This window comes from Balaenoptera borealis (assembly GCF_965194805.1).
Source record: "Balaenoptera borealis genome assembly, chromosome: 1".
Classification (NCBI taxonomy): domain Eukaryota; kingdom Metazoa; phylum Chordata; class Mammalia; order Artiodactyla; family Balaenopteridae; genus Balaenoptera; species Balaenoptera borealis.
In genome coordinates, this window is record NC_138860.1 from 85,226,095 (window position 1) to 85,252,128 (window position 26,034).

Below are 26,034 nucleotides of genomic sequence, written 5' to 3' on the forward strand. Positions count from 1 at the left end.
TTTAGTAGAAAGCCCAGCATAGCGTACAGCTGGGTAATTGCCTCTTTATACCCCTGGAGGGCTATTAAGTAATTTGATTGAGGTCTAGGCAGGAAAGAGTGGGAAGCTTGCATTAGGAAGCCTTAACACTTGGTCCTCAAGGGTTCTCACCCTTTACTTGGGCTATTTTTCTTAAAATGGGGTAAGTTAGTTGACTTATGGAGATAATACATGCAAGATTGGTGAAGTGCAGGGAGATCTTTGGAAGAGAAGGAAGATGACTTATTTGATATAAATGTGAATTGGAGTTGAAAGCCTAATGCTGGTGTGGAATGTAAAGGCAAATGCTTTTTTCTGCCTTGTCTAACAAATTTCCCAGAGGTATATGGCCTTTGAAGTGGACTTTGGGAACAGTTTCTTACAATTGTTTGTATGTTGAATCACTCCAGTGAATACTGTTAGTGTCATTTTTTTGCATTCTATGCCTTTAGTAATTGAGGGGCCAGTTTGTGGATGAGTTTTTTTAAGCTGAGGTTCTCTTAAGACAAGAAGTAGGTTTTCATTTTTGTTCATATGTACCAAAGCTCATTCTCCAGTTTTAATATTTGCCACTCAAAAGTTTGCCAGAAGTCCAAAATTTCTCCATCTCAGTCATTTAAAAGTTCTAGTTCTAGAGGAGAGAATCATTAGGTAAGGGTGTGGGCATTTTTTTGGATATAGGTCTTAATGCAGTCTCTGCTAGTGTTAGCTGATCTCCATGTTAAAGATCATTTTGCTTTTTAATGCAGGGATTTCCTGTAAGAAATGTCCGGCCTGTACAAAATGCAATGAATCAGGTTGGGATTGTGCTGAACGTACAGCAAGGCCAAACAGTTAGACCAATTACACTAGTCCCAGGTAAGGAAAAATGTCTACCCATTTGGAATAAACTAGCATCCAGAAGACTTGTTTTTGTTGTCTCAAAATACTCAAGGTCATTTAAAAAGTGTATTTAAGGGAAATCTAAAACTACAAAAATCATATTGATTGAAGCCCCATTTTTAAAAAACTCTCTAACCTTTGGCCAGGGTGGTGGTTTTATTTTTCTTTTTAACTTTTTACCACCCTTCACAAGGCAATAAAACAGGGTTTATATAGTTATTTTTCTGTTTCTGCTGTTTTATTCAGCTATTAAGTTTGTTATCCTGAAGAACTATTATTAATGCAAACTTCCAAATTCTGTATTCCTTATAAGTCTGCTCACTTACATGGTGGGATTATAAACTTATTTTGCTTTACTTTTATAGCATAGATTTGGAATATAAATTAAACAAATGGCATATCCTTTGAGGAGAAATATTGCCAATGACTAGTTTTTTTTTTTTTAAGAAACCAAATTGAAAGATAATATTTAAAAATCTTGTAATTTTCCCCCAGTTCTATATTTAGTGTCTATAAGCTTACTACAATTCAGACCAAAAAAGAGTATCTTGATTTAGTTGTAGTAAAGGTATCTCTGTAGCTTGTCTTCCTAAGTTTTTGTTGTTGTTGTTCTCAGAGCCCATAGGGGTTTTTGGCCTTCAGTCTCATGAGCTTATCCTATCTAGTTCTGATATTTCTTAAATGTTTGTCAGTGAAATTGTCTATAGTTGAGCCAGGAGACTCACCTTTGGGACGTCCTAGTAGAATGGCATAGTCTGTCTTCTATTTGAATTTGTATAAGAGAATGAAAGACTCCTTTAGTATTCTGAGAAAGATCACTTTTTTCAGAACCAGCTCTGCCCTTTGGCCTGTATATACCCATACTGCTTCCCACTCTATACCTATTATTCTCTTCCAATAACAAAGGTCAAGCTACTCATTATTGTATTCTTGGAATAGAAAAGGCAGTGTGGTAAGGTGTTTTGGGAGGAGTTGATGGGACTCTTCTTTAACTTTAATGTTTTCAGGGCTGATTACTGAGGCTAACTTGTTTTATCAGTTTGTGATACCTGTTGTCTTAGACATTAGAATCTATGCTACCCTTGGGAACCTGACAGTCACCAATCAGTTTGGGGAGATAATCTTTTCCTATTCCAGTATTTCCAGTAAAGACAGGGGGAATGTATTATAGGTGAGCTCGTTGACCAAGATTTGGTATTTTTGTCTCTCTTTTGAAGCCCCAGGTACCCAGTTTGTTAAGCCGACAGTTGGAGTCCCACAAGTGTTCTCTCAGATGACCCCTGTGAGGCCAGGCTCCACGATGCCTGTGCGGCCCACCACCAACACCTTCACCACCGTCATCCCAGCCACTCTCACCATTCGAAGCACCGTCCCACAGTCCCAGTCCCAGCAGACCAAGTCCACTCCCAGCACTTCTACCACTCCCACCGCCACACAGCCGACCTCATTGGGGCACCTTGCTGTTCAGCCTCCAGGCCAATCCAACCAGAATCCCAAACTAGGTGAGGCTTGGGAAGAGGAGATGGCAGAGCTGGGATGGGTGGTGGGTGGAGAACAGATGATTATCACTTGGCCAACAAAGCTCCCTCCTTCCCTTCTCCACCTGCAGTGAGCATTGCCAGCTTTGTCACTGTGAAGCGACCTGGGGTTACAGGTGAAAATAGCAATGAAGTGGCCAAACTGGTGAATACCCTTAACACCATCCCTTCCCTGGGCCAGAGTCCTGGGCCAATGGTGGTATCCAACAACAGCTCTGCCCATGGCTCTCAGAGAACCAGCGGGCCTGAGTCTTCAATGAAAGGTACGATAACCAGAAAGACTCTGGGCAGCCAATCATTCAAAAACATTAATAAAGTATTTGTTGTATCAGAACTCTATACTATGAAATAGAGAAATAAAATAAGGTATAGTTGCTATAGTCTGTTCTCACAGAAACTTTAGTGTAGTAAAGAGGATTGCCACTTGTGAAAAGTGTAACTGAATCAGCCAGAAGGAATTTTGTGTTAATTGTTCTTTGGAGATTAGTAAAATGGATTGGTTGATCAGAGATCAGTGGGATAATCAAAAGATAGTTCATGGAGGAGGTGGATTTCTTAACAAGATTTTATTTTATTTTATTTTTTTAAATTTATTTAATTTATTTATTTTTGGCCGCATTGGGTCTTCATTGCTGCGCACGGGCTTTCGCTAGGTGCGGCGAGCGGGGACTACTCTTCATTGCGGTGCACAGGCTTCTCATTGCAGTGGTTTCTCTTGTTGCAGAGCACGGGCTCTAGGCGCACGGGCTTCAGTAGTTGTGGCACGTGGGCTTAGTTGCTCCACGGCATGTGGGATATTCCCAGACCAGGGATCGAACCCGTGTCCCCTGCATTGGCAGGCAGATTCTTAACCACTGCGCCACCAGGGAAGTCCCTGAACAAGCTTTTAAAGTTGAGATTTGGTAGAGAGGTTTTCAGATGTAGAAGGATATGAGCATAAGGATTTTCAACGGTCTGGAACAGGGCTTGACAAACTTTTTCTGTAAAGGACCAGATAGTAAATATTTTAAGTTTTATGTACAATATAGTCTCTGTCACAACTACTTAACTCTGCCATTGTGGTACAGAAGCAGCCACAGACAATATGTAAATAATTGAGCTTGACTCTACTCCACTGAAACTATTTATGGATTCTGAATTTTGAATTTAATTTTCATGTGTCAGAAGATCATTTCTTTTGCTTTTATTTCAACCCTTTAAAAATGTGAAAACCTTTAACAAATGGTGTTGAGAAAACTGGATATCCCCATGCAAAAAAAATGAAGTTGAACCCTTTACCATACATCATATTACAAAAACTAACTCAATGAATTAAAGACCTAAACAAAAGAACTAAAACCATAAAACTCTTAGAAGAAAGCATAGGGGAAAAGCTTTATGACAGTGGGTTTGGCAATGCTTTCTTGCATATGATACCAAAAGCATAAGCAACAAAAGAAAAAATAGATAAATGGGACTACAGCAAAATTTAAAACTTTAGGGCATCAAAGGATTAACGTTAGGGAGAGTGAAAAGGCGACCCACTAAATGGGAGAAAATATCTTTAAATCATATATCTGATAAGGGCTTAATATCCAGAATATATAAAGAACTTCTACAGCTCAACCAACAACAAAAGAACAAACAATCCAATTAAAAAATGGGCCAAGGAGCTTAATAGAGATTTCTCAAGATACACAGATGGCCATTAAGCACCCAGAAAGATGCTAAACATCACTCACTAATCATTACAGAAATGCACATCAAAATTACAATAAGATACCGCTTCACACCCATTAGGATAGCTCTTATCCAAAAAACCGAAAATAATAAGTGTTGGTGAGGATGCAGAGAAATTGGAACCCTCGTACGTTGCTGGTGGGGATGTAAAATGGGGTGATGGTCCCTCCAAAAATGAGACATGAAATTACCATATGTTCCAGCATTCCACTTTGGAGTATATATCCAGAAGAATTGAAAATAGGGACCCAAACAGATATTTGTACCCCCATGTTCACAGCAACATTTTTCACAATAGCCTAAAGGTGGAAGCATCCCAGATGTCCACCAGCTGATGAATGGATAAACAAAATATGGTATATACATACAGTGGTATATTGTTCAGTCTTAAAAAGGAAAGAAATTCTGACACATGCTACAACACTGATTAACCTTGAGGACATTATGCTAAATGAAATAAGCCAGACACAAGAGGACAAATACTGTATGAGTCCACTTATATGAGGTACCTAGAGTAGTCAGACTCACAGAGACAAGAGAGAATGGCGGTTGCTAGGGTCTAGGAGGAGGGGGCAATGGGGAATTATTTAATGCTGTAGAGTTTCAAGTTTTGCAAGATGAAAAGAGTTTTGGAGATTGCTTGCACAAAAATGTGAATGTCCTTAACTGAACACTTAAAAATGGCTGAGGAAACTTTAAGTATCTATTACCACAATTAAAGAAAAATCTTATATAACCACCACAACAACAAAAAATGTAAATGCCGTTCTTAGTTCATGAGCCAAACAGAAACTGGCAGCTGGCTGGATTTGGTCTACTAGCTGTGATTTGCTGTCCCCTGGCCTAGAGTTAGAAGAATGGTAGAAGGAATATGCCTCATAGCAATTTCTCATGCTTGCTTACCAACCTTAATATACCCCTCAGGAAGTGTTTAACCTTTTTCCAAAAGGCCAGTAGTCTTTTTCCAGTATCATCTTATTAATCTTATTGATGTTCTCACTTCCAGTGACCTCTTCCATCCCAGTGTTTGACCTCCAGGATGGTGGACGGAAGATATGTCCACGGTGTAATGCTCAATTCCGTGTTACTGAAGCTTTGAGAGGTCACATGTGTGTAAGTGATATCACCTGTGATGGAGATTCAGCTTAAATGGCTACCACTCACTGTATACCTCCTGTAGTGTAGTGTTGGGAGCTTGTGAAGCAAGGGCTCTGAAATGACTTGGAAGCTTTTTAAAGGGTTACTCTCTTTTGGCCTGTTTTAGAATGAGCTCAGAAATGTGATAGGATATATTTAAAGACCCTCAAATATATCAGAACATATGTGACCTTAATTCCGTAGTTCGTAGATTTTGAACTGCACAGGAGGACAGGCCAAGTTGGCCTCAGTCCATTTTCTATTTATTGTGTCATCGGATGAATCAGGAGCTATTAACCAATTTCTAATTCTAGTCTTTTCATTTTTGATATTAGTCCAGATGCAAAAGTTGGGACTTCTTCCTACCAGGGAGCTCAGAGCCAGGTTATGCTAGTGAGTGGTTAAAGGATCTAAGACAGGAAGAAGTACAAAGTGTGGTGTTTGGAGTGGCATATGGCTGTAAATACACACACACACACACACACACACACGAAAAAGAGTGAAACCTGGAAGCATTTTAGAAAACTGCAAGGTAAAAGCTGGATGAGAATACCTAGAACCAAACAGTTACCAAGGAATGTTAGTGAAGTTGAGGAGTTAGCACATCTCAGCCCCCAGGAGAACCAGGATGATCAGATGTCTTCTTTCTTTATAGTACTGTTGCCCAGAAATGGTTGAATACCAGAAGAAAGGAAAGTCTCTGGATTCAGAACCCAGTGTCCCATCAGCAGCAAAGCCCCCATCCCCTGAGAAAACAACTCCTGTTGCTTCCACTCCCTCTTCTACACCTATTCCTGCTCTGTCACCACCTACCAAAGTACCAGAGCCAAATGAGAATGTGGGTGATGCCGTCCAGACCAAGCTCATTATGCTAGTAGATGACTTCTACTATGGACGGGATGGTGGCAAAGTAGCCCAGCTCACAAACTTCCCTAAGGTCGCCACATCTTTCCGATGCCCACATTGTACCAAAAGGCTAAAAAACAACATTCGGTGAGTGTTGAAGAGCCTTGGAGCTCACCTTGGACAAGTGAAGTCTGAAAGCTTCTTACATGTTTAAGTCTTTCTGTTTGGAGAATGGCCCCAATTATTATCCTTTCTTGCTAAGGATTATCATTAAATCAATAACTAGTACTATAGAAAGAGACATTGTGGTAATAAATAAAAGATAACCTTGGGTAGAGTGAGACCAGTGCATCTCCTTCCCCAGAAAAGTTTCGAGAACTGTCTTAATTTCTGGGCTCAGAAGATGTCCCAAAAAGAGGAAGTTGGGTGGGAGGGTGGAGGGGGAAACATGTAATGTCTGTTCTGTGATTCCGCTGGTACATTTCTCCAAGGCTTCTGATCTTTTATGTTGTCTGTACTTTTCCTTTGTGCCGTGCTACAGATTTATGAACCATATGAAACATCACGTAGAACTTGATCAGCAGAACGGTGAGGTGGATGGTCATACTATCTGCCAGCACTGTTATCGTCAGTTTTCCACTCCCTTCCAGCTCCAGTGCCACTTGGAAAATGTTCATAGTCCCTATGAATCAACTAGTAAGTTTGGAAATTCTTAAACTCCAGGGGTATACTTAACTTTTCATTCAATGAATGGCACTGGGGGGAGCCCATTATGTTTATTTATATGTGGGTAACAGTGTCGAGGAAATTCTTTGCATATTCGTAGTCAGTTTCTTACTTCACTTACCCTATTATCTTACAAGCCTGACTTCTATTCTGTTCAAGCATGAGTCGAGTTCAGTGCTTGATTCTAAATTAAGGGGCTTTGGTTCAGGACCACTGTAGAGAGGTATATGTAAAGAGTTTATTACCTAGATCCTTTTATAGAAGAAGCAGGCACCTGTATTTGGGTCTCCATTTTAGTTAGTACCCTCATAGGTTTTATGAAGGATAAAAGATAATGTTACAGAGTACTTTACCATTAAGACAGTGCTTTCATGAAATATAAGATGAGTTGGAGTGTTAGCTACACTCTACATCTTACAGATGAGAAACACAGGCTGAATACAAGCCCAGAAACATTTAGTCATTTGCTTAAGAGCATACACTTCTAATATGGTGAAATTGTGAGGATTTGAGTCCAGTCTTCTAGAATATTTCCTTTGTCCTTTAAGGGATTTCTAGTTTTGTTGAAGAGACAAAAATTATTTAACTATAGGAAAATGTGAGAACAAGACAATATATTTGCTGTAATCATATGCATTGTATGATACCAGTGATAGGTGAAATAGTTCAGAGAAGGGAAAAGATCCTTGTGGATTTCACAGAAAGTAATGCATAAACTTTTAGGGTCTTTAAATACACGAAGGATTTAGATGGATGGAAAGTAGTAAGAAAAGATTTTAGGTGATGGGAAACAGCATGAGGAAACACATAAAGACAGAAATTTTTGCTGCAAATTAAAAACCTTGACTAAAGATGGATTAAATGTTAAGGACATCTATTATTATATCATTTAACTGAAAAGACTCAAGGTGGAGTAAGCTTCAAGCCCAGAACGCGAGTCTTGTACTTTTCAACAGTTCTCTTGTCTGTGGCTCATAGCAGGATGGCTGTGTTAGTCTCAGGAATACAATCGGATATAAAATTGTGCAGATGAAGAAGAGACCATATCTTCCTGTGTCTTTTCTAAGTCTGTTTCTTACAAGACAGAATTGTTTTCCCTTTATATCTCCTTAGCCTTGGTCATATTGTCAGGGGAAATGGGATTGCCATGAGTGGCTCAGACTAGTGCTGGTTCTCAGAAATATAATGAGTTACATATGTAATTTTAAATTTTTAGTAGTCATTTGAAATAAAAATTTTTTAAAGGTGAAATTAATTTTAATAGTGTATTTTATTTAACTCAAAATAACCAAAATAAAATCATCTCAGCATGTAATCAGAATTTTAAAATTAATGAAATATTTACCATTCTTTTTTTTTTCTTTTCTTTTTAAATCTGGTGTGTATATCACACCACAGCAAATCTCAGTTTGGGCTCACCACATTTCATGTCTTCACTAGCCACATGTTACTGGTGGTTACCATATTAGACCGTGGAACTTTGGGCTAATCATTTGTGAGTAGAGTAGATCCTGGAATCAAACATCATAACACTACAGTGTAGTGGCAGAGTAGCCAACTTGGTCTAGGTTAGGACCCAGAATTCTTCACTGTCAGTCATGGGAAGCCCAAATAACTCATCTGAATCTCCCAGTGAAAACATCTCCTTTTATACAGAATCTGGTGGGGTGTGTTTTTGTTATTCCACTTATATATGTACTGTACATAAAAAGATAAGTTTTTCCTAATGGGAAACAGTGCAGCACCTTATCAATCTTTTTCTCTTGGCTTACCGCTCTTTTATCCTTGACTATATATGAGTATCTTATGACTTAAAATTTACACTGATGAAAAACCTGAGAAATTGTTGATCCAAACAGGTAAATACCATTTCTGTACTTTAGTATATATCAATCTTATTCTTGGTTTCTTTTATAATTCCACCCCCCTTTTTTTTTTTATAACTCCCTTTTTTTGCATCCATGGCAGATCCTTCGTGAAAGTAGCTTATTTTTTTGTGTTAATATTTTGAGACCAATTGTTTTCTTTTTAGTTTTGAAAATTTTTTTTCCTTTTATTTTCTGAAGTGTTTTTAAACTAAATTATAGACATAATGATATTTCACTCCTAAATACTTCATTATGTATCTCTGAAAAGTAAGGACATTTTAAAATACATAGCCATAGTATGTTTGTCAAGACATAACAGAACTCATCATAAATGTTTAATATCATGTATCTTCATTTTCAAGTTTCCTGAATTGTCTCCAAAACATCAATGGATTATTATATTTAATTATGGTAACAGTATAATTTTTAATAGCATTATGTTTTTCTTCACACTTGTTTAAGGACAATAAGGAAGAGGTAGGGTTGAGGGAAGGGTGCTTCAGGGTGATTAATCATGTTCAGGTGTCGGGAGGGTCCTATGTGGAAAAAGACTGAAGAAAGGGAGAACCACTTGCTTGATAAAGTCATGGGATATGTGGAATGATGAGATCGGATGAGCCTTAGAAAGGCATAAGGAATCTGTCCTTCCAAATTTGGGAAACAGGAAGCAGAAGCTGTAGTAGTTCATGCCTGTTTTCTCAAAGCAGGAGACTGTGGTAGGTGTTAGGGAGATGAGAGTGATAGTGCTGGGAGGGACAGTGTTAGGATAGCCACTTTGGAAAATCAGTTAATTCTTCCTCTTAAATCTTTTTTGACATCAACTCCAATAGGTGTGAAAGGTTACTAGAGATCTCTTAAATCCACTGATGCCTTTGGTTCCTTTCTCACTGATTTTCTTTGTATGAGATAATACATATAAATCTTAGCATGGTGTTTATGCATTAAAAATTGCTTAATAAATGTTGTTATAATTGATGTGTGACACCTATAAGAATAGAGCGGATGTGTGGGTTGTAGGAAAAGCCTTTGAGGGTAAATGAGATCGCCCAGGGAAAACATAGAGAATAAGAAAAGGCTGGACAGAAGGTTGGGAAACACCAATGCTTAAAAGTGTTCTAGAAAAGAAAAAAAGATTAGCAAATTGAATTGAGAGGTAAGGGGGAAGAAAACAGGAGAAAATATTGTCATGCCACTAAGTTACTGTTTCCCAAACATGCCATGCAGTACCATGCCTTTGCTCATGTTCTTCTCTTGTCTCCTCTGTCTGGCAAACCACTCTTCTTTCAAGGTTCAGCTCATATATCAGCTTTTCCTCATTCTAGGCAGAATTTTTTATTTCTTTATCTTGTTCTTGTACCTAATGTACCTCTGGGAAGTGGTCCTAAATGGGTTGCAGACACCTTTGAGAAATAAACACAAAACTTCCCAGAAAAATACACATTTTACTTCTTTTGCAGATAATTTCAGGGGATACCTGGGTTCCCTGAGACCTCTTCCCTGGACCCAAGATTCAGACCCCTGGTTTTTGTTTTTTATTTCAGCTTCACTCATTTGGGGGTGTGGGGCAGGGGTTGGACATTGTCCAATAAATAAGCGCCTAGAGCTTCAAATTTACAATTTTCTTGTTTGCAAAAACTTGAAAATAATTCCAGTAATGGTAAGAAAAATACAAATAACTATATTTTGCCTGTATAATTCAAAATATGTAGCAATTAAAATTTTTGCCAAAAATTTAGAACTGCAGCCTTATAAAAGCTTGATAAAATGGCCAATTTTAAAGTTTAATTATCTCAAATTAGTTAATACTGAAATAACACAATAACTCATAAGAAGGCAAGAAGTTCTGTTCATATCATCAGTCTTTTGAGGACAAATCCTTATTTGTCCTCATTTAGTAAACGTTCCAATAAATGTTGAATTATTCATAGGAGATAATCATTGTCTATCCTTGAGCAGAGGGATGAAGTAATGTAGTATTTTAAAAGAATTCGTTTGGCAATGGTATATAAAGAATAGATACTGTATTTATTGGAGATATAGGAGGTATTAGACGCCAGCTAATTAGCAGTAGGAAATCATATGGGCTTCTACCAAGTTTCTGCCTGTGAGAATGCAGAAGTGACAATTCCTTGATGCATTTTGAAATAATGGTGACAGAACATGGGTTTGGAGTCAGATAATGCCTAAGTTTTGAGCTCAGGAGGAGGTGGGATGTGAGAAGGGAAATGATGGGGAGCAGGAGGATGCTGAATTAATAAGTTAGAGTAGATGGTAGAATATTATGTTTCGTAGAGAGTTCAAAATCTAGAATGGAACTTTGGTAAAGAAGTCTGAGCTAGAGACAGAAGGATAGTTTTATTCAGTAGCACAAATGTTGAGACAGAACCATTTTAAAGAAAGACTAGAAGAGACTTCGTAATTTACTGACTATTGAAAATGAAGATATAGGAGTCAGAGAAAATAAAGATTATGAGTCAGCAGGACTTTGGTCTTATTTTCAGGTGGATTTATTGATTATTTTTCTTCTTACAGCCAAGTGCAAGATCTGTGAGTGGGCGTTTGAGAGTGAGCCACTGTTTCTCCAGCATATGAAGGACACTCATAAGCCTGGAGAGATGCCTTATGTTTGCCAGGTATTGCCTTCTCCTCCAGGGAGCTTTAGCCATTTCGCTCTCAGGCTAAACACAAAGAATCCACTAATGAACATTGCCTAGTACCTACTGCACACACTCAGTTTTAGGAGCACTGAGGAAATACAGAAGAAATTGTGAACACGGGTTCCATTTTCAGGGTTTCCCATGCAGGAGAAAAACATAAAGGAATATCTGCATGTACCCAGCCGAGGAACCCAGTCCGGGAACATATACCTGTACTAAGGGAGTGTCTGTCTCCTGAATGTGCCCTTTGGAGATAGAAAAAAACTCTACTCCTCTTTGTCAGAATATGGACTGTTCTCAGACTTTCCTGTCTTTCCCATTTTTATCTTATTTCACGGCTGAATTTATCACCAACATAGCCCTGCAATAAACGTCAGAAAAATAATTTGATTTCTATACATTTAGGAAAATTTTTTTTTCGTATCTTAACATTTGTGTTGCTACCTCTTTTTTAAGGCCTCAGTTGTTCACTTCACTCTTAGCTTATTTTCCTTCTTGTGTGACTCAGGTGTGTCAGTATCGCTCCTCACTCTACTCTGAGGTAGATGTCCATTTTCGGATGATCCATGAGGATACTCGGCACCTGCTGTGCCCTTATTGCTTGAAGGTCTTCAAAAATGGCAATGCATTCCAACAGCATTACATGAGGCACCAGGTACCAGGCACCAAGCAATTTCCGTGTTCTTATTTTTTAATTATGGATACAGGGGCCAGGACTGAGCTAAGCAAATAATTTTGGTAGAGAAGATAATATACATGTGTTTGAAAAATTTACTGAATTCCAATGATGTGTGCCAGGCACTGGGCCAGATTCTAGAGATTTAGTGGTTAAACAGGACAATTAAACAGTACGATAAAGCAAGAAGAATGTTGTGTTAGGGGAAATACAAGATGTAAAAAAGAATGTACCTATTCTGGGAGCCTAGTAAGGCTTCTAGGAAAAGGGGTGTTCAAGACCTGAAGGATGAGTAAGGATGAGCCAGATGAAGTGGGATAGAAGGACAGAATGCTCTCAAAGACAGGGAAATTCAAGAAATTAAAGTTCAGTGTGGTTGGCATGTGTAAGGTACAGGGGGAGGTTGGAAGTTAGGGAACAGATCATGGAGAATCTTGTAAGCCATAAAAAAGGAATTTCAACTTTTATTATAATAAGTTGTTGGGAAGCCATTAAAGAGATTTTTAGTCCTGGAGTGATGTGTTCAAATTTGCTTTTAGTTATGATTGCACTGGCTGCTCTAAGGAGAATGAATTGAAGGAGGTTGAGACTAGAGTTAGGGAGACAAGCCAGAGGCTTTTTCAGTAGTTTAGATAAGAGATGATAGTGGCTATTGGCTTTTGAAATGAGGACAAAGAGGATAGAGTTGAGAGATATTGAGAAGATAAGTGATATCTATGATTTAGAAATGGATTTAGGTGAAGGTAGTGAGAGAGTAGTTAAGAATAGTGCCCAGGATTCTCTCTTCAGTAATTGAATGAATGGTGGGACTGTTTATTGAGATAGGAACACTGGAGAAAATAATTTTTGAGGAGAGGATTATAAGTTTGGATATTCTTTTTTATTACTATTATTTTTTAAATTTTTTGGCCATGCCATGTGGCACACGGGATCTTATTCATTCCTGACCAGGGATCGAACCCACACCCCCTGCAATGGAAGCAAGGAGTCTTAACCACTGGACCACCAGGGAAGTCCCAAGTTTGGATATTCTTGAGTTAGCAGTATCTATGGACATCAAGTATAACTGACTATTAAACAGGTAGTTGGATATACAGGTCTGAGGCCTGGGAGAAAAGCCTGGATTGTGAAAGGTACTTAGGAATCATCATTATATAAATCCAGTGGATTTTAAACTTGCAAGTGCTATGCTGCACCCCCATCCCCCATCCCCCACCCCCCAAATTGAGAATAAGGTGAAGGCTTAGGACCATTGAAGTCTCTATCCACAAAGCCAGGACCATAGTCCTGGAAGGAAAACAAGAAGAGTCTCGGTGTCAAGGAAGCTGAGGGGACAAAAGTATTTTGAAGAAAAGAGTGTGGTCAGGTGTTGCAGGAAGGTATCAGCAAGGTAGAAACTTTAGAGGCCAGCATTTAATTTAGCCGTTTTGTTGGTTAGCAGGGTGGAAGTCAAATTTCAGCTGGACAAATGATGAGAGGTAAGGAAATGGAGACAACTTACTTAAAGCAATTTGTTTATGAAAAAAATAAATTAAAAAATAAATTTGTTAGGGCTTCCCTGGTGGCGCAGTGGTTGAGAATCCGCCTGCCAATGCAGGGGACATGGGTTCGAGCCCTGGTCCGGGAAGATCCCACATGCTGCGGAGCAACTAAGCCCGTGTGCCACAACTACTGAGCCTGTACTCTGGAGCCCGCAAGCCACAACTACTGAGCTCGAGTGCTGCAACTACTGAAGCCCGCATGCCTAGAGCCCGTGCTCCACAATAAGAGAAGCCACCACAATGAGAAGCCCGCGCACCACAACGAAGAGTAGCCCCCGCTTGCCACAATTAGAGAAAGCCCGTGCACAGCAACGAAGACCCAACACAGCCCAATAAATAAATAAATAAATAAATTTATTTTTAAAAATATAAAAAAAAAATAAATTTGTTTATGAAGAGGAGGACCAAGGGTGGTAGATCCAGGAAAAGAGGTAGCAAGGGAGAATTTGTTGTTGCTCTTGTGTTTGTTTTTTTAAGATGGAATAGGTATGCCTTTGTTTTAAAATACTGCAGGAAAGGAGCCACTGGAGGAGAAGAGTGAAGGTACATAGAGAGGGAACAGAAGAGAGAACAAGATGGGTGTACCTGTGCATAACATCCACGTGTGTGCACATGTGCCCTCACTCTTACTTGTAAGCAGGCACTTTCTTAGGCTCACACATAGTGACTGCTGATAATCCACCACTAATGCATTTCCATATAGTAGCATGGAAATTATCACCTGTAACTCAGCTGAGGTTACGGAGCCTTGCTATCCTAGGGAAGAAAATCATAGACGTGTCGTATTTCAATACTGGGCAGACTGAATCCTCAAAATGGCCTTGGAGGGAGGCATATCTGTATGCATTGATGTGTTCAGAGGAAAAAAACAGCACTGTGTAGAAAGGACTATCATTTTTGTTAAAGAAAGAGAAAGAAAAACAGGTGGTGATTGGAGACGTATGTGTTTGCTATATGGTTATATGCATAGACTATCTGTGAAAGAATACCCAAGAAACTTGGTAACAAGTTGTGTCTGTGGAGAGGGACTGAGGGTTGGAGTTGAAGGCATGCTTACCACATGAAGGAGTACAGAATAAAAATATGATTTTTTTTTTTTACCACGTACATATTTTATTTTTTTAAAAATAAGAAGAATATCCAGAAGTAGTAGCACTGTCCATCCACACTGTAAAGATGAAGTAGTAAGGGGCAAGGAAAGCTTAAGCCACTCAGCCAAATTGTTAAAGCAAGTCAGCGGGAGATGGTTTGAGGACCTAGTTATCCTGACTTTGAGTCTGCCTTTCTCTGGGAGCATGGGAGGTGATGATTTTCACCACCCAATAATAGGTTTGTAACTTTACTTCAAAATAAAGTTATATAAAAAGATTAAAAAATAATAGGTTTGGTGTTATGTTGTATATTTCTCTTTTTTCCTCTGTTAAATTATCAACAGAAGGGTGGGAAGAAAACGATTGGCAATGATTTACCTTCTCCTCAGGGAAGAAAATTCATTGGGAGCCTTTAAAGGATTCTGTCTCTTTTTATTCCCCCTTCAGAAGAGGAATGTTTATCATTGCAACAAATGCCGGCTGCAGTTTCTCTTTGCCAAGGACAAAATTGAACACAAGCTTCAGCACCATAAAACCTTCCGTAAACCCAAGCAGCTGGAAGGTTTGAAACCAGGCACCAAGGTAAAGGGTTTGTTGACATTCCCTTTACAGATCCAAGAAGGGGAGGAATAGAGATTTTCCATATTCTGAGGTTTAACGTGGGTAGTGTCTAATTATCCCTTCCCTTGACTCACAGGTGACAATCCGGGCTTCCCGAGGGCAGCCACGCACTGTTCCTGTACCCTCCAGTGATGTCCCTCCCAGCACCTTGCAGGAGGCAGCACCACTGGCCTCCTCAGCGGACCCTCTGCCCGTCTTCCTTTATCCCCCTGTCCAGCGCAACGTCCAGAAGAGAGCTGTTAGGAAAATGTCAGTGCCTTCTTCTGGAGGCTGGGGGCCGGGTGGGCACAGTTATTCCTGATAGCTAGTGTAATCTGGTAGCCTTTTAGGTAGTATCTGTGTCTAAATCCCCTACAATTTAGGAACCCCTGAGGCAGTAATAAGAATTTTCCTTGTTTCTTGACAGGAGTGTCATGGGCCGGCAGACATGTCTGGAGTGCAGCTTTGAGATCCCAGATTTCCCTAATCATTTCCCTACTTATGTTCACTGCTCTCTATGTCGCTATAGTACCTGCTGTTCTCGAGCTTATGCCAACCACATGATCAAGTAAGTCACGATTAAACCAATGTTCCTGTCTGGGATTTCAGGTTCTCCAGAACTCAGTGCATTCCCTCCCCTGCTTCTGGGGTTTCCTCCTTCAACTTTTAGAGCTGTTTGTCCACCTGTCCTAGCAGGTTAAGAGGCCAGACCCGGCTTCATTTGGCTTTGATGGTCTGTGCTCTGATTCTGTAGGACGTTGCTACCCAAAATGTGGTCCAAGGACCAGCAGCACTAGTTGGGAGCTTCTTAGAAATGTAGCGTCTGACCCTGGTCACCACCACCCCACCCCCAACCAGAATGTGCCTTTTAATAGATTTCCCCCCACCCCATGATTCGTTTGCATGTTAATAGGAAATATTAATGTGATAGGAAAACAGGCTTGGGTTGAGGTTAGGATTGAGTGAAGAGGCATTGCTCTTGTTGGGGCATTGTTAATCGCTGGTGATCTCTAGTTTAGCAAGCAGAACCACGTAACTCATACCACTTTTTGTTTGTCTTTCTCAGCAATCATGTTCCACGGAAGAGCCCCAAGTATTTGGCTTTGTTTAAAAATTCTGTGAGGTAACAAAAAACTTATTGATGGTCTGTTAATTTTTCAAGTTTTTATATTAAATCCCTTTTATTATTTTGGGGGGTGGATATATGAATTAATTTGAGAGAGAGGAGAAAGGAGGGACACTCTTTATTAAGCCTCAAAGCTTAACTCTCTCTAGTGTCACTACTACATTTGTCTCATGTACTCTTGACTCTCTTTCTTAGTGGAATCAAGCTGGCCTGCACTTCATGTACCTTTGTTACTTCTGTGGGAGATGCCATGGCTAAGCATTTGGTATTCAACCCCTCTCACAGATCCAGTAGCATCCTGCCACGGGGTAAGTAGGAGAGTTGGGGGTTAGGGAAAAAAGCTAAGGATACAGGTCATACCATGAGTCTGGTGCATCTCTGCCTGGCCTAACCCATTCACTGTTGAGATACACTTCACCAAATTGGAAGCATTCTAACCTGAAGTTTATATAAGACTGGGAAGGCAGTAGGTTTGCTTTTTTGTTGAAATCTAAAGCACTGTCTTTGGAGGGTTTGTTTCTTCACTGAGCTAACATTTTTTTATTGTCTTATTTCCCATAGGACTCACTTGGATATCTCACTCAAGGTAACAGAAACTCGCTTGATGGTTTAATTTCTATTTTATAGTATGTTTGGTCTTTATTATTACTACTACTACTATTATTATTTCATTCTTCTAGTTTAACTGAGCTTTTTCCTCCTCTCGTTGCTAACCCTTTAGGCATGGCCAGACTCGTGACCGAGTGCACGACCGGAACTTGAAGAATTTGTACCCTCCTCCTTCCTTCCCCTCTATTAAAGCTGCCACTGTGAAATCTGCGGGCGCCACCCCAGCTGAGCCTGAAGAGCTACCAGCTCCCATGGCCCAGGCACTCCCGTCACCAGCCTCAACTGCAACCCCACCACCAACCCCCACTCATCCCCAGCCTTTAGCCCTTCCACCCTTGGCTACGGAGGGGGCCGAATGTCTGAATGTCGATGACCAGGATGAAGGGAGCCCAGTCACCCAGGAGCCTGAGCCAGCATCAGGGGGTGGTAGTAGCAGTGTGATTGGCAAGAAGGAGCAGCTTTCTGTGAAGAAGCTCCGAGTGGTACTGTTTGCCCTGTGCTGCAACACGGAACAGGCAGCTGAACACTTCCGAAACCCCCAACGACGCATCCGGCGTTGGCTTCGGCGCTTCCAGGCCTCACAGGGGGAGAATCTGGAGGGCAAATATCTGAGCTTAGAGGCAGAAGAGAAACTGGCTGAGTGGGTGCTGACCCAACGAGAGCAACAGCTACCTGTAAATGAGGAGACCTTGTTCCAGAAGGCCACCAAAATAGGACGTTCTTTGGAGGGGGGGTTTAAGATCTCTTATGAGTGGGCTGTGCGTTTCATGCTACGGCACCACCTGACTCCGCACGCTCGGCGAGCTGTGGCCCACACTCTACCTAAGGATGTGGCAGAGAATGCAGGACTCTTCATTGAATTTGTACAACGGCAGATTCACAACCAGGACTTACCCTTGTCTATGATTGTGGCTATTGATGAGGTCTCCTTGTTCCTGGATACGGAGGTACTGAGCAGTGATGACCGAAAGGAGAATGCCCTGCAGACAGTGGGCACAGGGGAGCCTTGGTGTGATGTGGTGCTGGCCATTCTGGCAGATGGCACTGTCCTCCCTACCCTGGTTTTCTACCGAGGACAGATGGATCAGCCTGCTAATGTGCCAGACTCTATCTTGCTAGAGGCGAAGGAGAGTGGCTACAGCGACGACGAGATCATGGAGCTGTGGTCAGCCCGAGTGTGGCAGAAGCACACCGCTTGCCAGCGCAGCAGAGGCATGCTTGTGATGGACTGTCATCGCACTCACCTGTCAGAAGAGGTGCTGGCCATGCTTAGTGCCTCTAGCACTTTGCCTGCAGTTGTCCCAGCAGGCTGTAGCTCCAAAATCCAGCCATTAGATGTGTGCATCAAACGAACTGTCAAGAACTTCCTGCACAAAAAGTGGAAGGAGCAGGCTCGGGAAATGGCAGATAGTGCATGTGATTCTGATGTCCTGCTTCAACTGGTTCTGGTCTGGCTGGCTGAGGTGCTTGGTGTCATTGGGGACTGTCCAGAGCTAGTTCAGCGGTCCTTCCTTGTGGCCAGCGTTCTGCCTGGCCCTGATGGCAACATTAACTCACCTACAAGAAATGCTGACATGCAGGAGGAGCTAATTGCCTCCCTAGAGGAGCAACTGAAGCTGAGTGGGGAACAGTCTGAGGAGGCCTCAGCTTCCACTCCCCGACCCAGGTCATCTCCTGAAGAGACAGTTGAGCCTGAAAGCCTTCACCAGCTCTTTGAGGGTGAAAGCGAGACCGAGTCCTTCTATGGCTTTGAAGAAGCTGACCTAGATCTGATGGAGATTTAAGTGTTGGGGTCATGAGGGGGTGTGGAGTGGGGGTGGGAAAGCGTTAGGGAGGGTAGAGGTAAAGGGGGTATACCAGGTGGGGGTATTTGGGTTATATTTTTTAATTTTATGCCACCACTCCCCCCTGATGTTGACTTATACATCCTTGTGGATTTGTGGATTATTAGGAAAACCGATAGTGATCACGTCTGAGCCGATGAGCTGGCCCTGGCCCCGGCCCCGTTGGTCATTCACTTCTGCTAAAAACAGGTTTTTGTGACTTTTTTTTAAATTTAAAGCACTGTGCTTGGTATTTTTCTGACAAAATCAAGAAAAAGGAAAAAAAAATCTTTCGTGGGCGAATGTTAAATCTTTTGTTTCCCCTTTTACCTCAACTGTATCATAGTACATCTGGGTTTTGTTTGATTTACTGTGTGGCCAGTGTCTTTTGGCATGATGCTATCCAACCATTGTCAATGTGAGAACATTTCTGAAGATGGGAAAGACAAAAATTGTAGCTCACAAACTGGTTTATTATATATATATATGGATAAAAACGTTTTTTCATTGTGGTCTTAACACTTTTATATAAAAATGAAAATGGAAAAAAAATCCCACTGAACTCTCTCTTCCTTCTCCTTTCTTTCCTTCCCTCTCCAGAGATGTTGGTTTCTACAGCAACTCTAAATATAAAATTGTGGCTTTAAAAATGCATGACACCACCTTTAATCGTCCAGAATGATGAGTAGATTTTTTTCCTCACCACCCTCCCTCCAACAAAAACACAACAAAACCAATATTCTTTGCACCTGTGATCCTTGGCCCCCTTCCCCATTCTCACACCGTCACTCTGGACAAAGGATCATACATGGGTCATTAGCAAGCAAGAGGTACTGAGGTGATCACACAGAACCTTAGGGTGGAAGCCATTCCCAGTGTACGGGTCTTCATCCTGCAATCCATGGGGGCAGTCCCTGCTTTGTTCAACTTCCTCCTGTTAAGTGGACAGCATACCTGTTCAAGGGATCACATGTCCGCCAGCCAGCAGCTAATTGTGCAAGAAGTTGTATTGAACTTTAAAAAGACCACTTGTTGAAATTATGCTTACCCTGTGGCTTTCCCCTATTTCTCTTAATGCTTAGAGAAGAATCTGACATGAAGAAGAAACACGTAGGGGTGTGCACAAAGAAAAAGACATGAATCTTTATTTTTCACTGCCAGCTTCAAGGAAAGAAAATTTTTTCTACAATTTGCATGAGGAAATTTTTTTTTTAATTGTATGTACTCAATGGCTATAAACTGAAACGTACTGTAACACACAGAGAAAAGGAGCAAAAATCCAGGTCCACCTTTCCCACAACTATACTTCTGTACATCCTGAGGCTTTCTGCAATGTATCCCTCCTGTGAGCCAAGGAGGCAACCTGCACAGGCTTGTAAATGGTTCATCTTTAAAATGTACATAAGTGGAACATTTTAAAAAATGAGGGGAAATGGATTTATAAACAATGTGGTTTTTTTCTAGGTGACCCTATTTGAGCAGGCTTTCACAGACTGGGAGATTCTCAAGATGTGATGGGCCTGGTGGTACAGGTGTGACATTTGTTACCACCTGTTTCTCCTCATCCGTTTTTTTTGTTTTTTAACTCCCAGCACACTATAATATAGTGAACTGGAGTATTCCCTTCCATAAACAGCTTGGCCAGCTTTGTGAACCCATGGCATCTGAAAACTGAACTGAGGATCCACCTGGGCTTCTCTTCCCCAGCTTTTTGCCTGATGCCATTTTGACAGAATATGGACTTTTGAGTCAAAACTTTGCCTTTCAGAAAGTTCAAGAACTATGGTCAACTCTATCTGCAGTGACTTAATCCTTCTCTTTGGTAGTCTCCGCAGCAGCCCGAAATTTAGTAGAGCTGGGTTCCTGGCCTCTGCACACTGTATGACTTTCTCAATGGGTAATTTTTTTAAGGCCATAATACCAACAGTGGATCAGCTGGGTTTTGGCCAGGAAGTTACCTTTGTGGATTCTGCCTGCATGGCTTCGTAGTATAGGAAGTTTTTTTTGTTTTGTTTTTTATAATTCAGTTTAATCAATAAACAAGTATTTATTGACTACTTTGTGTTGAGACTGAATGTGTGGAAGATGCAAATTGAAAGCTGATAGTTTTCTTTTGCTTGAATTTTCTAGTTGTAATCATGGGTAATACAAGTGGAGGGGTTTTGATTTCTCTCTCAGCTCTCACCTCACTGAATTTCTATACAGGCATACCTTGGAGATACTGTAGGTTGGGGTCCAGACCACTGCAGTGAAGCAACTATCACAGCAAAGCGAGTCACAGTGTTTTTGGTTTTCCAGTGCATGTAAGTTTATACTATAGTATATTAAATGTGCAATAACACTATGTCTAAAAAATTATATACCTTAATTTAAAAATAGTTTATTGCCAAAAATGCTGACCACCCCGAGCCTTCAGCAAGTTGTCATCTTTTTTGCAGTAGTAACGTCAAAGATCACTGCTGATCACCATATCAGATAAAATAATGAAAAAGTTTGAAATATTGCAAGAATCACCAAATGTGACATAGACACAAAGTAAGCAAACGCTACTGGAAATATGGCACCAAGACTTTCTCAGTGCAGGGTTGCCACAGACCTTCAGTTTGTGAAACAACACTGCAGTATCTGCAAAGCATAAAAAACAAGATATGCCTGTAATGGTTTTGGGGTTTACTGCCTATACTAGTTTCTCAAAAAGAGGTTTAGAGAGGATATGCATCAGAATCACCCAGGGTGTTTTTTTAAATTTGGGTTTAACGCCATCCTGGTGATGGAAATGGCTAATAACCCGAATTGATTTGACTCACCACTACACCTAGGACTTAGTGAACACAATACTTGTAAGAGGTCTTCTGACAGTGCTAGAAATTAGTAGTAGACTTAGCTTAAATGTCCAAATTACTTAGTATTCCCCATGAAGGGTGAGGAGGTTGGACGGGTGTGGGATCAAGGCTGTTAGTTCCAGTTTGGGAGTAACCTTATACAGCTCTACTAGATGTTACATTTCCATCTTTGAAATGATGTTTTAACTAAAATCACATATAGAGCCAACATTAACCAGAAAGTCTGTATTTTAGACTAGTGCATGGGTAAATAAAAACGTTGAAGAAAAATGTTAAACACAAAAGCTAATTATGTTACTACACAAAGATTAAGTCTGACTTCTATACAAAGCAGCCTTCCATACAGACCCAAATGAAGACAGTAATGGGTCTTCGGTATTATCATGAAGACCATTCTGTATATATGCTACCAGAACCAAGAACCAAAGGGTTCTCTGACCAGGGAGGGAGATGGCACACAGCAGTACTTAGCAGTTTCACTCTTGGGGTGACCTAGTCAAGCAGTACAACCACTCAGCAAGTGTTTCAAAGGATTTATTTTACAAAAGAATAGTACCTTTGAACCAGCCAAGTTCAAAGTTAGAAGAAGGGTACAACTTCAGTTCTGGATAATGCCTCTGTATTTCATTCAAAGCCACTAAAAAGGAAGAGATCATAATAAAATTGTGAAGCCATAGAGTGAGGAATCAATTCGTAAAAGCAGCTCTATCCTCAGCCCAAACCCTTGCCACCCAGAGAATTTTTTGGTTGAGACCTCCAGAAAAACCAAGCTTACTGCAACCAAGGGATCTCCCAATTATCTTTTCTACTGTAATTTTAATTTCAATCACCTGATCATGTGGGCAATATCCCAGCTGGTCTCTGCAGACAGGGGTCCCTCTATTTCAACACCTTTTTCAGTTACAGTGGCGATTTGAAACTGAAAGAAAGCAGAGCTCTTCAATGAAAATGCCAACCCTTATGTGAAAGAAGTCCCTGGTCAAAGGTCAAGTTGAGGGTCTTTCCCAAATGTGAAAACAGGAGACACAGAAATGGGGCACTCTGTTCTTCAAAGTTTAGAGACTCGGGGATTGCAAAGCCTGCCAATTAGATCTGCATCACTTATTATTCACTCTTCTCACCCGGTTATAAGAACGGGCATCTCGATAGTACAGCACTCGCATGCAGCGTTCCACTAGCTCTTGGGCCTCAGTCTGGCTCAGCACTGGCTTCTTCTCCAGAACTTCTCGCAGCAGAGGCTAGGGATATCGGGGGAAAAAACATGGGAGATATCACGAGCTGAATACCAGGCGATAGGCGATATGTCGCAAATCCACGGTGTGAAAAGAATCATAAATGGGTGAAAAGGCGACATTCCACCTATTGCCTCAGCAAAATGAACTCTGCTTACTTGTGCTAAGACCCACTTGAAGGGGAAATTCTAGGGTGTCCTCTCTTTGCACATGTATACTGACTCCCTCCAGGACATACCCCACCTTGTCATTATGGCCTCTGGACCAAAAAGAAAACCATCCGCCCAGCAGTACAGATCCTAGCCTGTTCCTCATGTCAGAATTTCAAGGGTAGAACAAGCAGACAACCACTAACCCCCACCGCCTTCTGTCTTCTCCTATCCCTCGTCCCTCAACTGGCTACTTACCTGAGCCAAGTATGCACCGTAACCAGTGGCCACCGAAGGGGCTTCATAGGCTACACCAAGCATGTCCACGTAACCCAGGAAGCTAACAGGACACAATAGGTCATCTTAGGTTTCTGTATCTTAGCTGAAGGATGGGACCATGGGGTCTGAGGTAGAAGTGGGAGTCACTCAGGGGGAAGAGACAGACACTACACAGGCACTAGAGATTGGGTAGGTCAAGGAAATGAGTTATTTGTATTCAAGTCAACCTCTCTCCATCAGCATAGCCTCCAATGACCATGGTGTTCCACAGGGGGTTCATCTTGGAGCGCCGGCTGTACGTAGCCCTGGTCAGCCATGAATGAATAGCTTTAGGGCTATAGCTGTGTCCATCTCCCAACAGCTCCTCATCGATCCTTAAAAAGAATTGGTTGTGAAAAAAGGGAAAGAACAGAAGTCGGGGTTTCCATCCACCCCCAAAAGATGTTACCACAATCTTCCCCATTTAAACCCACTAAAATAAACTACTTATTTGCAAACATTCTCACATCTTCCACGCCAAGCCTCCCTGTCCTCTGCTGCAGTTTCAAGTTTCTCCACCCAAGAATTTCTTGAGGGGATAAAAAACAGTGGATTCTCCTCCCCATTTGGAAACTACTCCTATTCTCGAGATGACTTACACCATTTGGCCGAGAACTTGCTTCAAATATTGGAAATCAGCGTAGTCTCCGGAAGCACCCAGCATGGTGCTGTTGTTGACTCGCATAATGCGAGAGATGTTGCGGAAACGAGCCAAGGAACCGTAGGAGCCCAGCATGTCTGCTGCAATCACCACTCCGCCCTCAAACTTGACGCCCAGGACCGAGGTCCCGGTCACCATGGGGTTCCTGGAGAGAGAGGGTGGTCTGGCGAGGGGCGACGCAGGGGGAGAGCCTGAGCCCGCTTCCCACGTTGTGGGTTCCGCCTCTGACTTTCCACGGCTCCTTTCATTCTCCGGGACCCTCCTCCCCGAGCTCCCCCGCTGTTAGTGCGCCCCGGGGTGCCTCCCTCGCCTTCCCCGGCTCCCAGAACCTGCCGGCCGCAACAGGCCCCACGGTCCCTCCCCATGCGCAGGCTAAGGCGCCGAGAGCTTACTGGGTGCGCGTAATCGGACCCCCATAGAGCGCGGACGCCGGGTCCACAGAGGAACCGGGAGTGGGCGGGATGCGGTAAAACTGCCCAGGGGCCGGAATGCCGGCCCAAAGTCCGCACCGCGACTCCAAAATCGCTTCCATCTTAGTCACGGTAGCACGAGAAACGAAAGCATTGTGGCCGACGGAAGCGGAAGTGATCCTTCAGTGCCACACCTTTCTTCTTCCTGCAAGCCACTTCCAGCTGCCATGTTGATAAGGTCAGAGCCGACCGTACCAGTGTCCTGGGAGGCGACCAAAACCCAGAGGTGTGGAGTTGCCAGACGTCGTATCACATCGCGGTAGAGTCTGGACTAGAACAGTATTCTGACGCACAAATTCAAGGAAGGGGTGGGTGGTGTGGGAGATGGGTATGGGTCGGGGGTGGATGGGGGGGCGGGGCACTTCAAGACGCTGACGCTGAGCGAGGAAGCAGAAATTCTCCTTTCCTTTTTGGATCCTTATCAAAAACAAAAACAAAAACCCCACACGAAGCTAACAGTGAACCCAGGATCATGTGGCATGTTCGACCCATTTTATAGATAAGAAACCGAGACTTGTGTAGTGATTTACCCGATCACACAGCAAGTAGTATAAGATCTGAGTCTTCAAACTCAGAATTAAAAAAGGAATCATACAGTTGCGCGTACCTTGGGGTGTATGATATCTCAGATGGATCACTCACTCTGTAGGACCTTGGACAAATCTCTGAAAGTTTCCTAATTGTCAAAGGCTCTTGCCTACCTCTTAAACATCAGAAAAATTCCATTGACTGTGGGAGTGTAACTAAATTACAGGCGTTCCCTTCTCAATGTGGTTCTGTAGCAAGGGCTGGAAGCAGTGTCTAGAATCAAACAGTGAACCTAAAACCACTACTTTGCCACAACTCCCTTCACAACTAGTTTTAAAATTTTTCACTCAGCAGGAAACCAAATCAGTTTTGTTTTTTAAAATTCCCTGAGTTAATCTGAACCAAAACAATGCATAAAATTTTAGCCTAATTGAAATAAAATATTTTATTAGGTCATGAAACCTTGGAATGGGAAGGGTCAAGATCTTGTGTTAGAGGCACCCAAATGATGCTCTTTGTATCACCTTTGGGACTTGAAAACTAGGTAGTAGATTTTTTCTTCAAAGTAGTAGCCACCTTCTCGCAAACCCCATATTCCAGGTGACTCTTGGACCTCTCTGAGGCTTACCTGGACAAATAGCAGGTGTCTTTTGTAATGACAAAAGGCTTACTGGGATTCCTCTAAAACTGCTTGAATACTTCACTTTCATAGCTACCAGAGTCCTCTTCATATGAACTTTAAAGCAATTAGCCATCAATTAATTGGCTATATCCTTGTTTAGAAGTGGCCTGAGGTGGCTTGCTGGCTTCTGGTCTCACTCCTTTTAAGGTCCCTAGATTAAGGCTCTGGTAGGGCCAGTACCAGTCCCAGAGATCAGGCAGGTGGTTAAATTCCACAGAGTCTAAAAGAAGAAAAGTGAAAGGATCTAGAATCATTCAGCCTGAGAGTAGGATGACAGGGAAAGCAAACCACTAA

General features: G+C 41.7%; 2 protein-coding genes across 5 annotated transcripts in view; one reads left to right on the top strand and one right to left on the bottom strand.

The window, feature by feature from the left end:
* Nucleotides 1-20,914, top strand: part of POGZ (pogo transposable element derived with ZNF domain) — a 46,827-nt gene extending 25,913 nt beyond the window's left edge. For 2 of the 4 annotated variants that reach the window (XM_082346357.1, XM_082346359.1), the window contains 15 exons: nucleotides 768-876; nucleotides 2,118-2,402; nucleotides 2,483-2,701; nucleotides 5,164-5,270; nucleotides 5,950-6,287; nucleotides 6,682-6,836; nucleotides 11,267-11,367; nucleotides 11,900-12,046; nucleotides 15,147-15,281; nucleotides 15,397-15,569; nucleotides 15,727-15,867; nucleotides 16,366-16,422; nucleotides 16,621-16,733; nucleotides 16,987-17,011; nucleotides 17,147-20,914. In XM_082346357.1, the coding sequence (XP_082202483.1) occupies nucleotides 768-876; nucleotides 2,118-2,402; nucleotides 2,483-2,701; nucleotides 5,164-5,270; nucleotides 5,950-6,287; nucleotides 6,682-6,836; nucleotides 11,267-11,367; nucleotides 11,900-12,046; nucleotides 15,147-15,281; nucleotides 15,397-15,569; nucleotides 15,727-15,867; nucleotides 16,366-16,422; nucleotides 16,621-16,733; nucleotides 16,987-17,011; nucleotides 17,147-18,818 (3,777 nt within the window). In that variant the 3' untranslated portion in view covers nucleotides 18,819-20,914. The remainder of the gene's footprint in view (nucleotides 1-767; nucleotides 877-2,117; nucleotides 2,403-2,482; nucleotides 2,702-5,163; nucleotides 5,271-5,949; nucleotides 6,288-6,681; nucleotides 6,837-11,266; nucleotides 11,368-11,899; nucleotides 12,047-15,146; nucleotides 15,282-15,396; nucleotides 15,570-15,726; nucleotides 15,868-16,365; nucleotides 16,423-16,620; nucleotides 16,734-16,986; nucleotides 17,012-17,146) is intronic. The other 2 variants (XM_082346358.1, XM_082346360.1) reach the window with 1 other exon arrangement.
* Nucleotides 20,915-22,218: 1,304 nt separating this feature from the next.
* PSMB4 (proteasome 20S subunit beta 4) lies at nucleotides 22,219-24,638 on the bottom strand. Its single transcript, XM_082347110.1, has 7 exons — nucleotides 24,453-24,638; nucleotides 23,999-24,205; nucleotides 23,588-23,734; nucleotides 23,340-23,421; nucleotides 22,822-22,938; nucleotides 22,531-22,619; nucleotides 22,219-22,337 (listed from the first exon to the last, which is right to left on the bottom strand). Exons 1-7 carry the CDS (start codon nucleotides 24,590-24,592, stop codon nucleotides 22,325-22,327), a joined length of 795 nt encoding a protein of 264 aa, XP_082203236.1. The 5' UTR covers nucleotides 24,593-24,638; the 3' UTR covers nucleotides 22,219-22,324.
* Nucleotides 24,639-26,034: the final 1,396 nt, after the last annotated feature.

Excerpts from the sequence above, each read along its gene's own strand:
- PSMB4 (XM_082347110.1), bottom strand. The coding sequence starts at position 24,592 with ATGGAAGCGATTTTGGAGTCGCGGTGCGGACTTTGGGCCGGCATTCCG. Across the intron at positions 22,939-23,339 it reads ACGGTGCATACTTGGCTCAG|CCTCTGCTGCGAGAAGTTCT; the intron begins GTAAGTAGCCAG and ends CGATATCCCTAG. Across the intron at positions 22,620-22,821 it reads ATGCCCGTTCTTATAACCGG|TTTCAAATCGCCACTGTAAC; the intron begins GTGAGAAGAGTG and ends GCTTTCTTTCAG.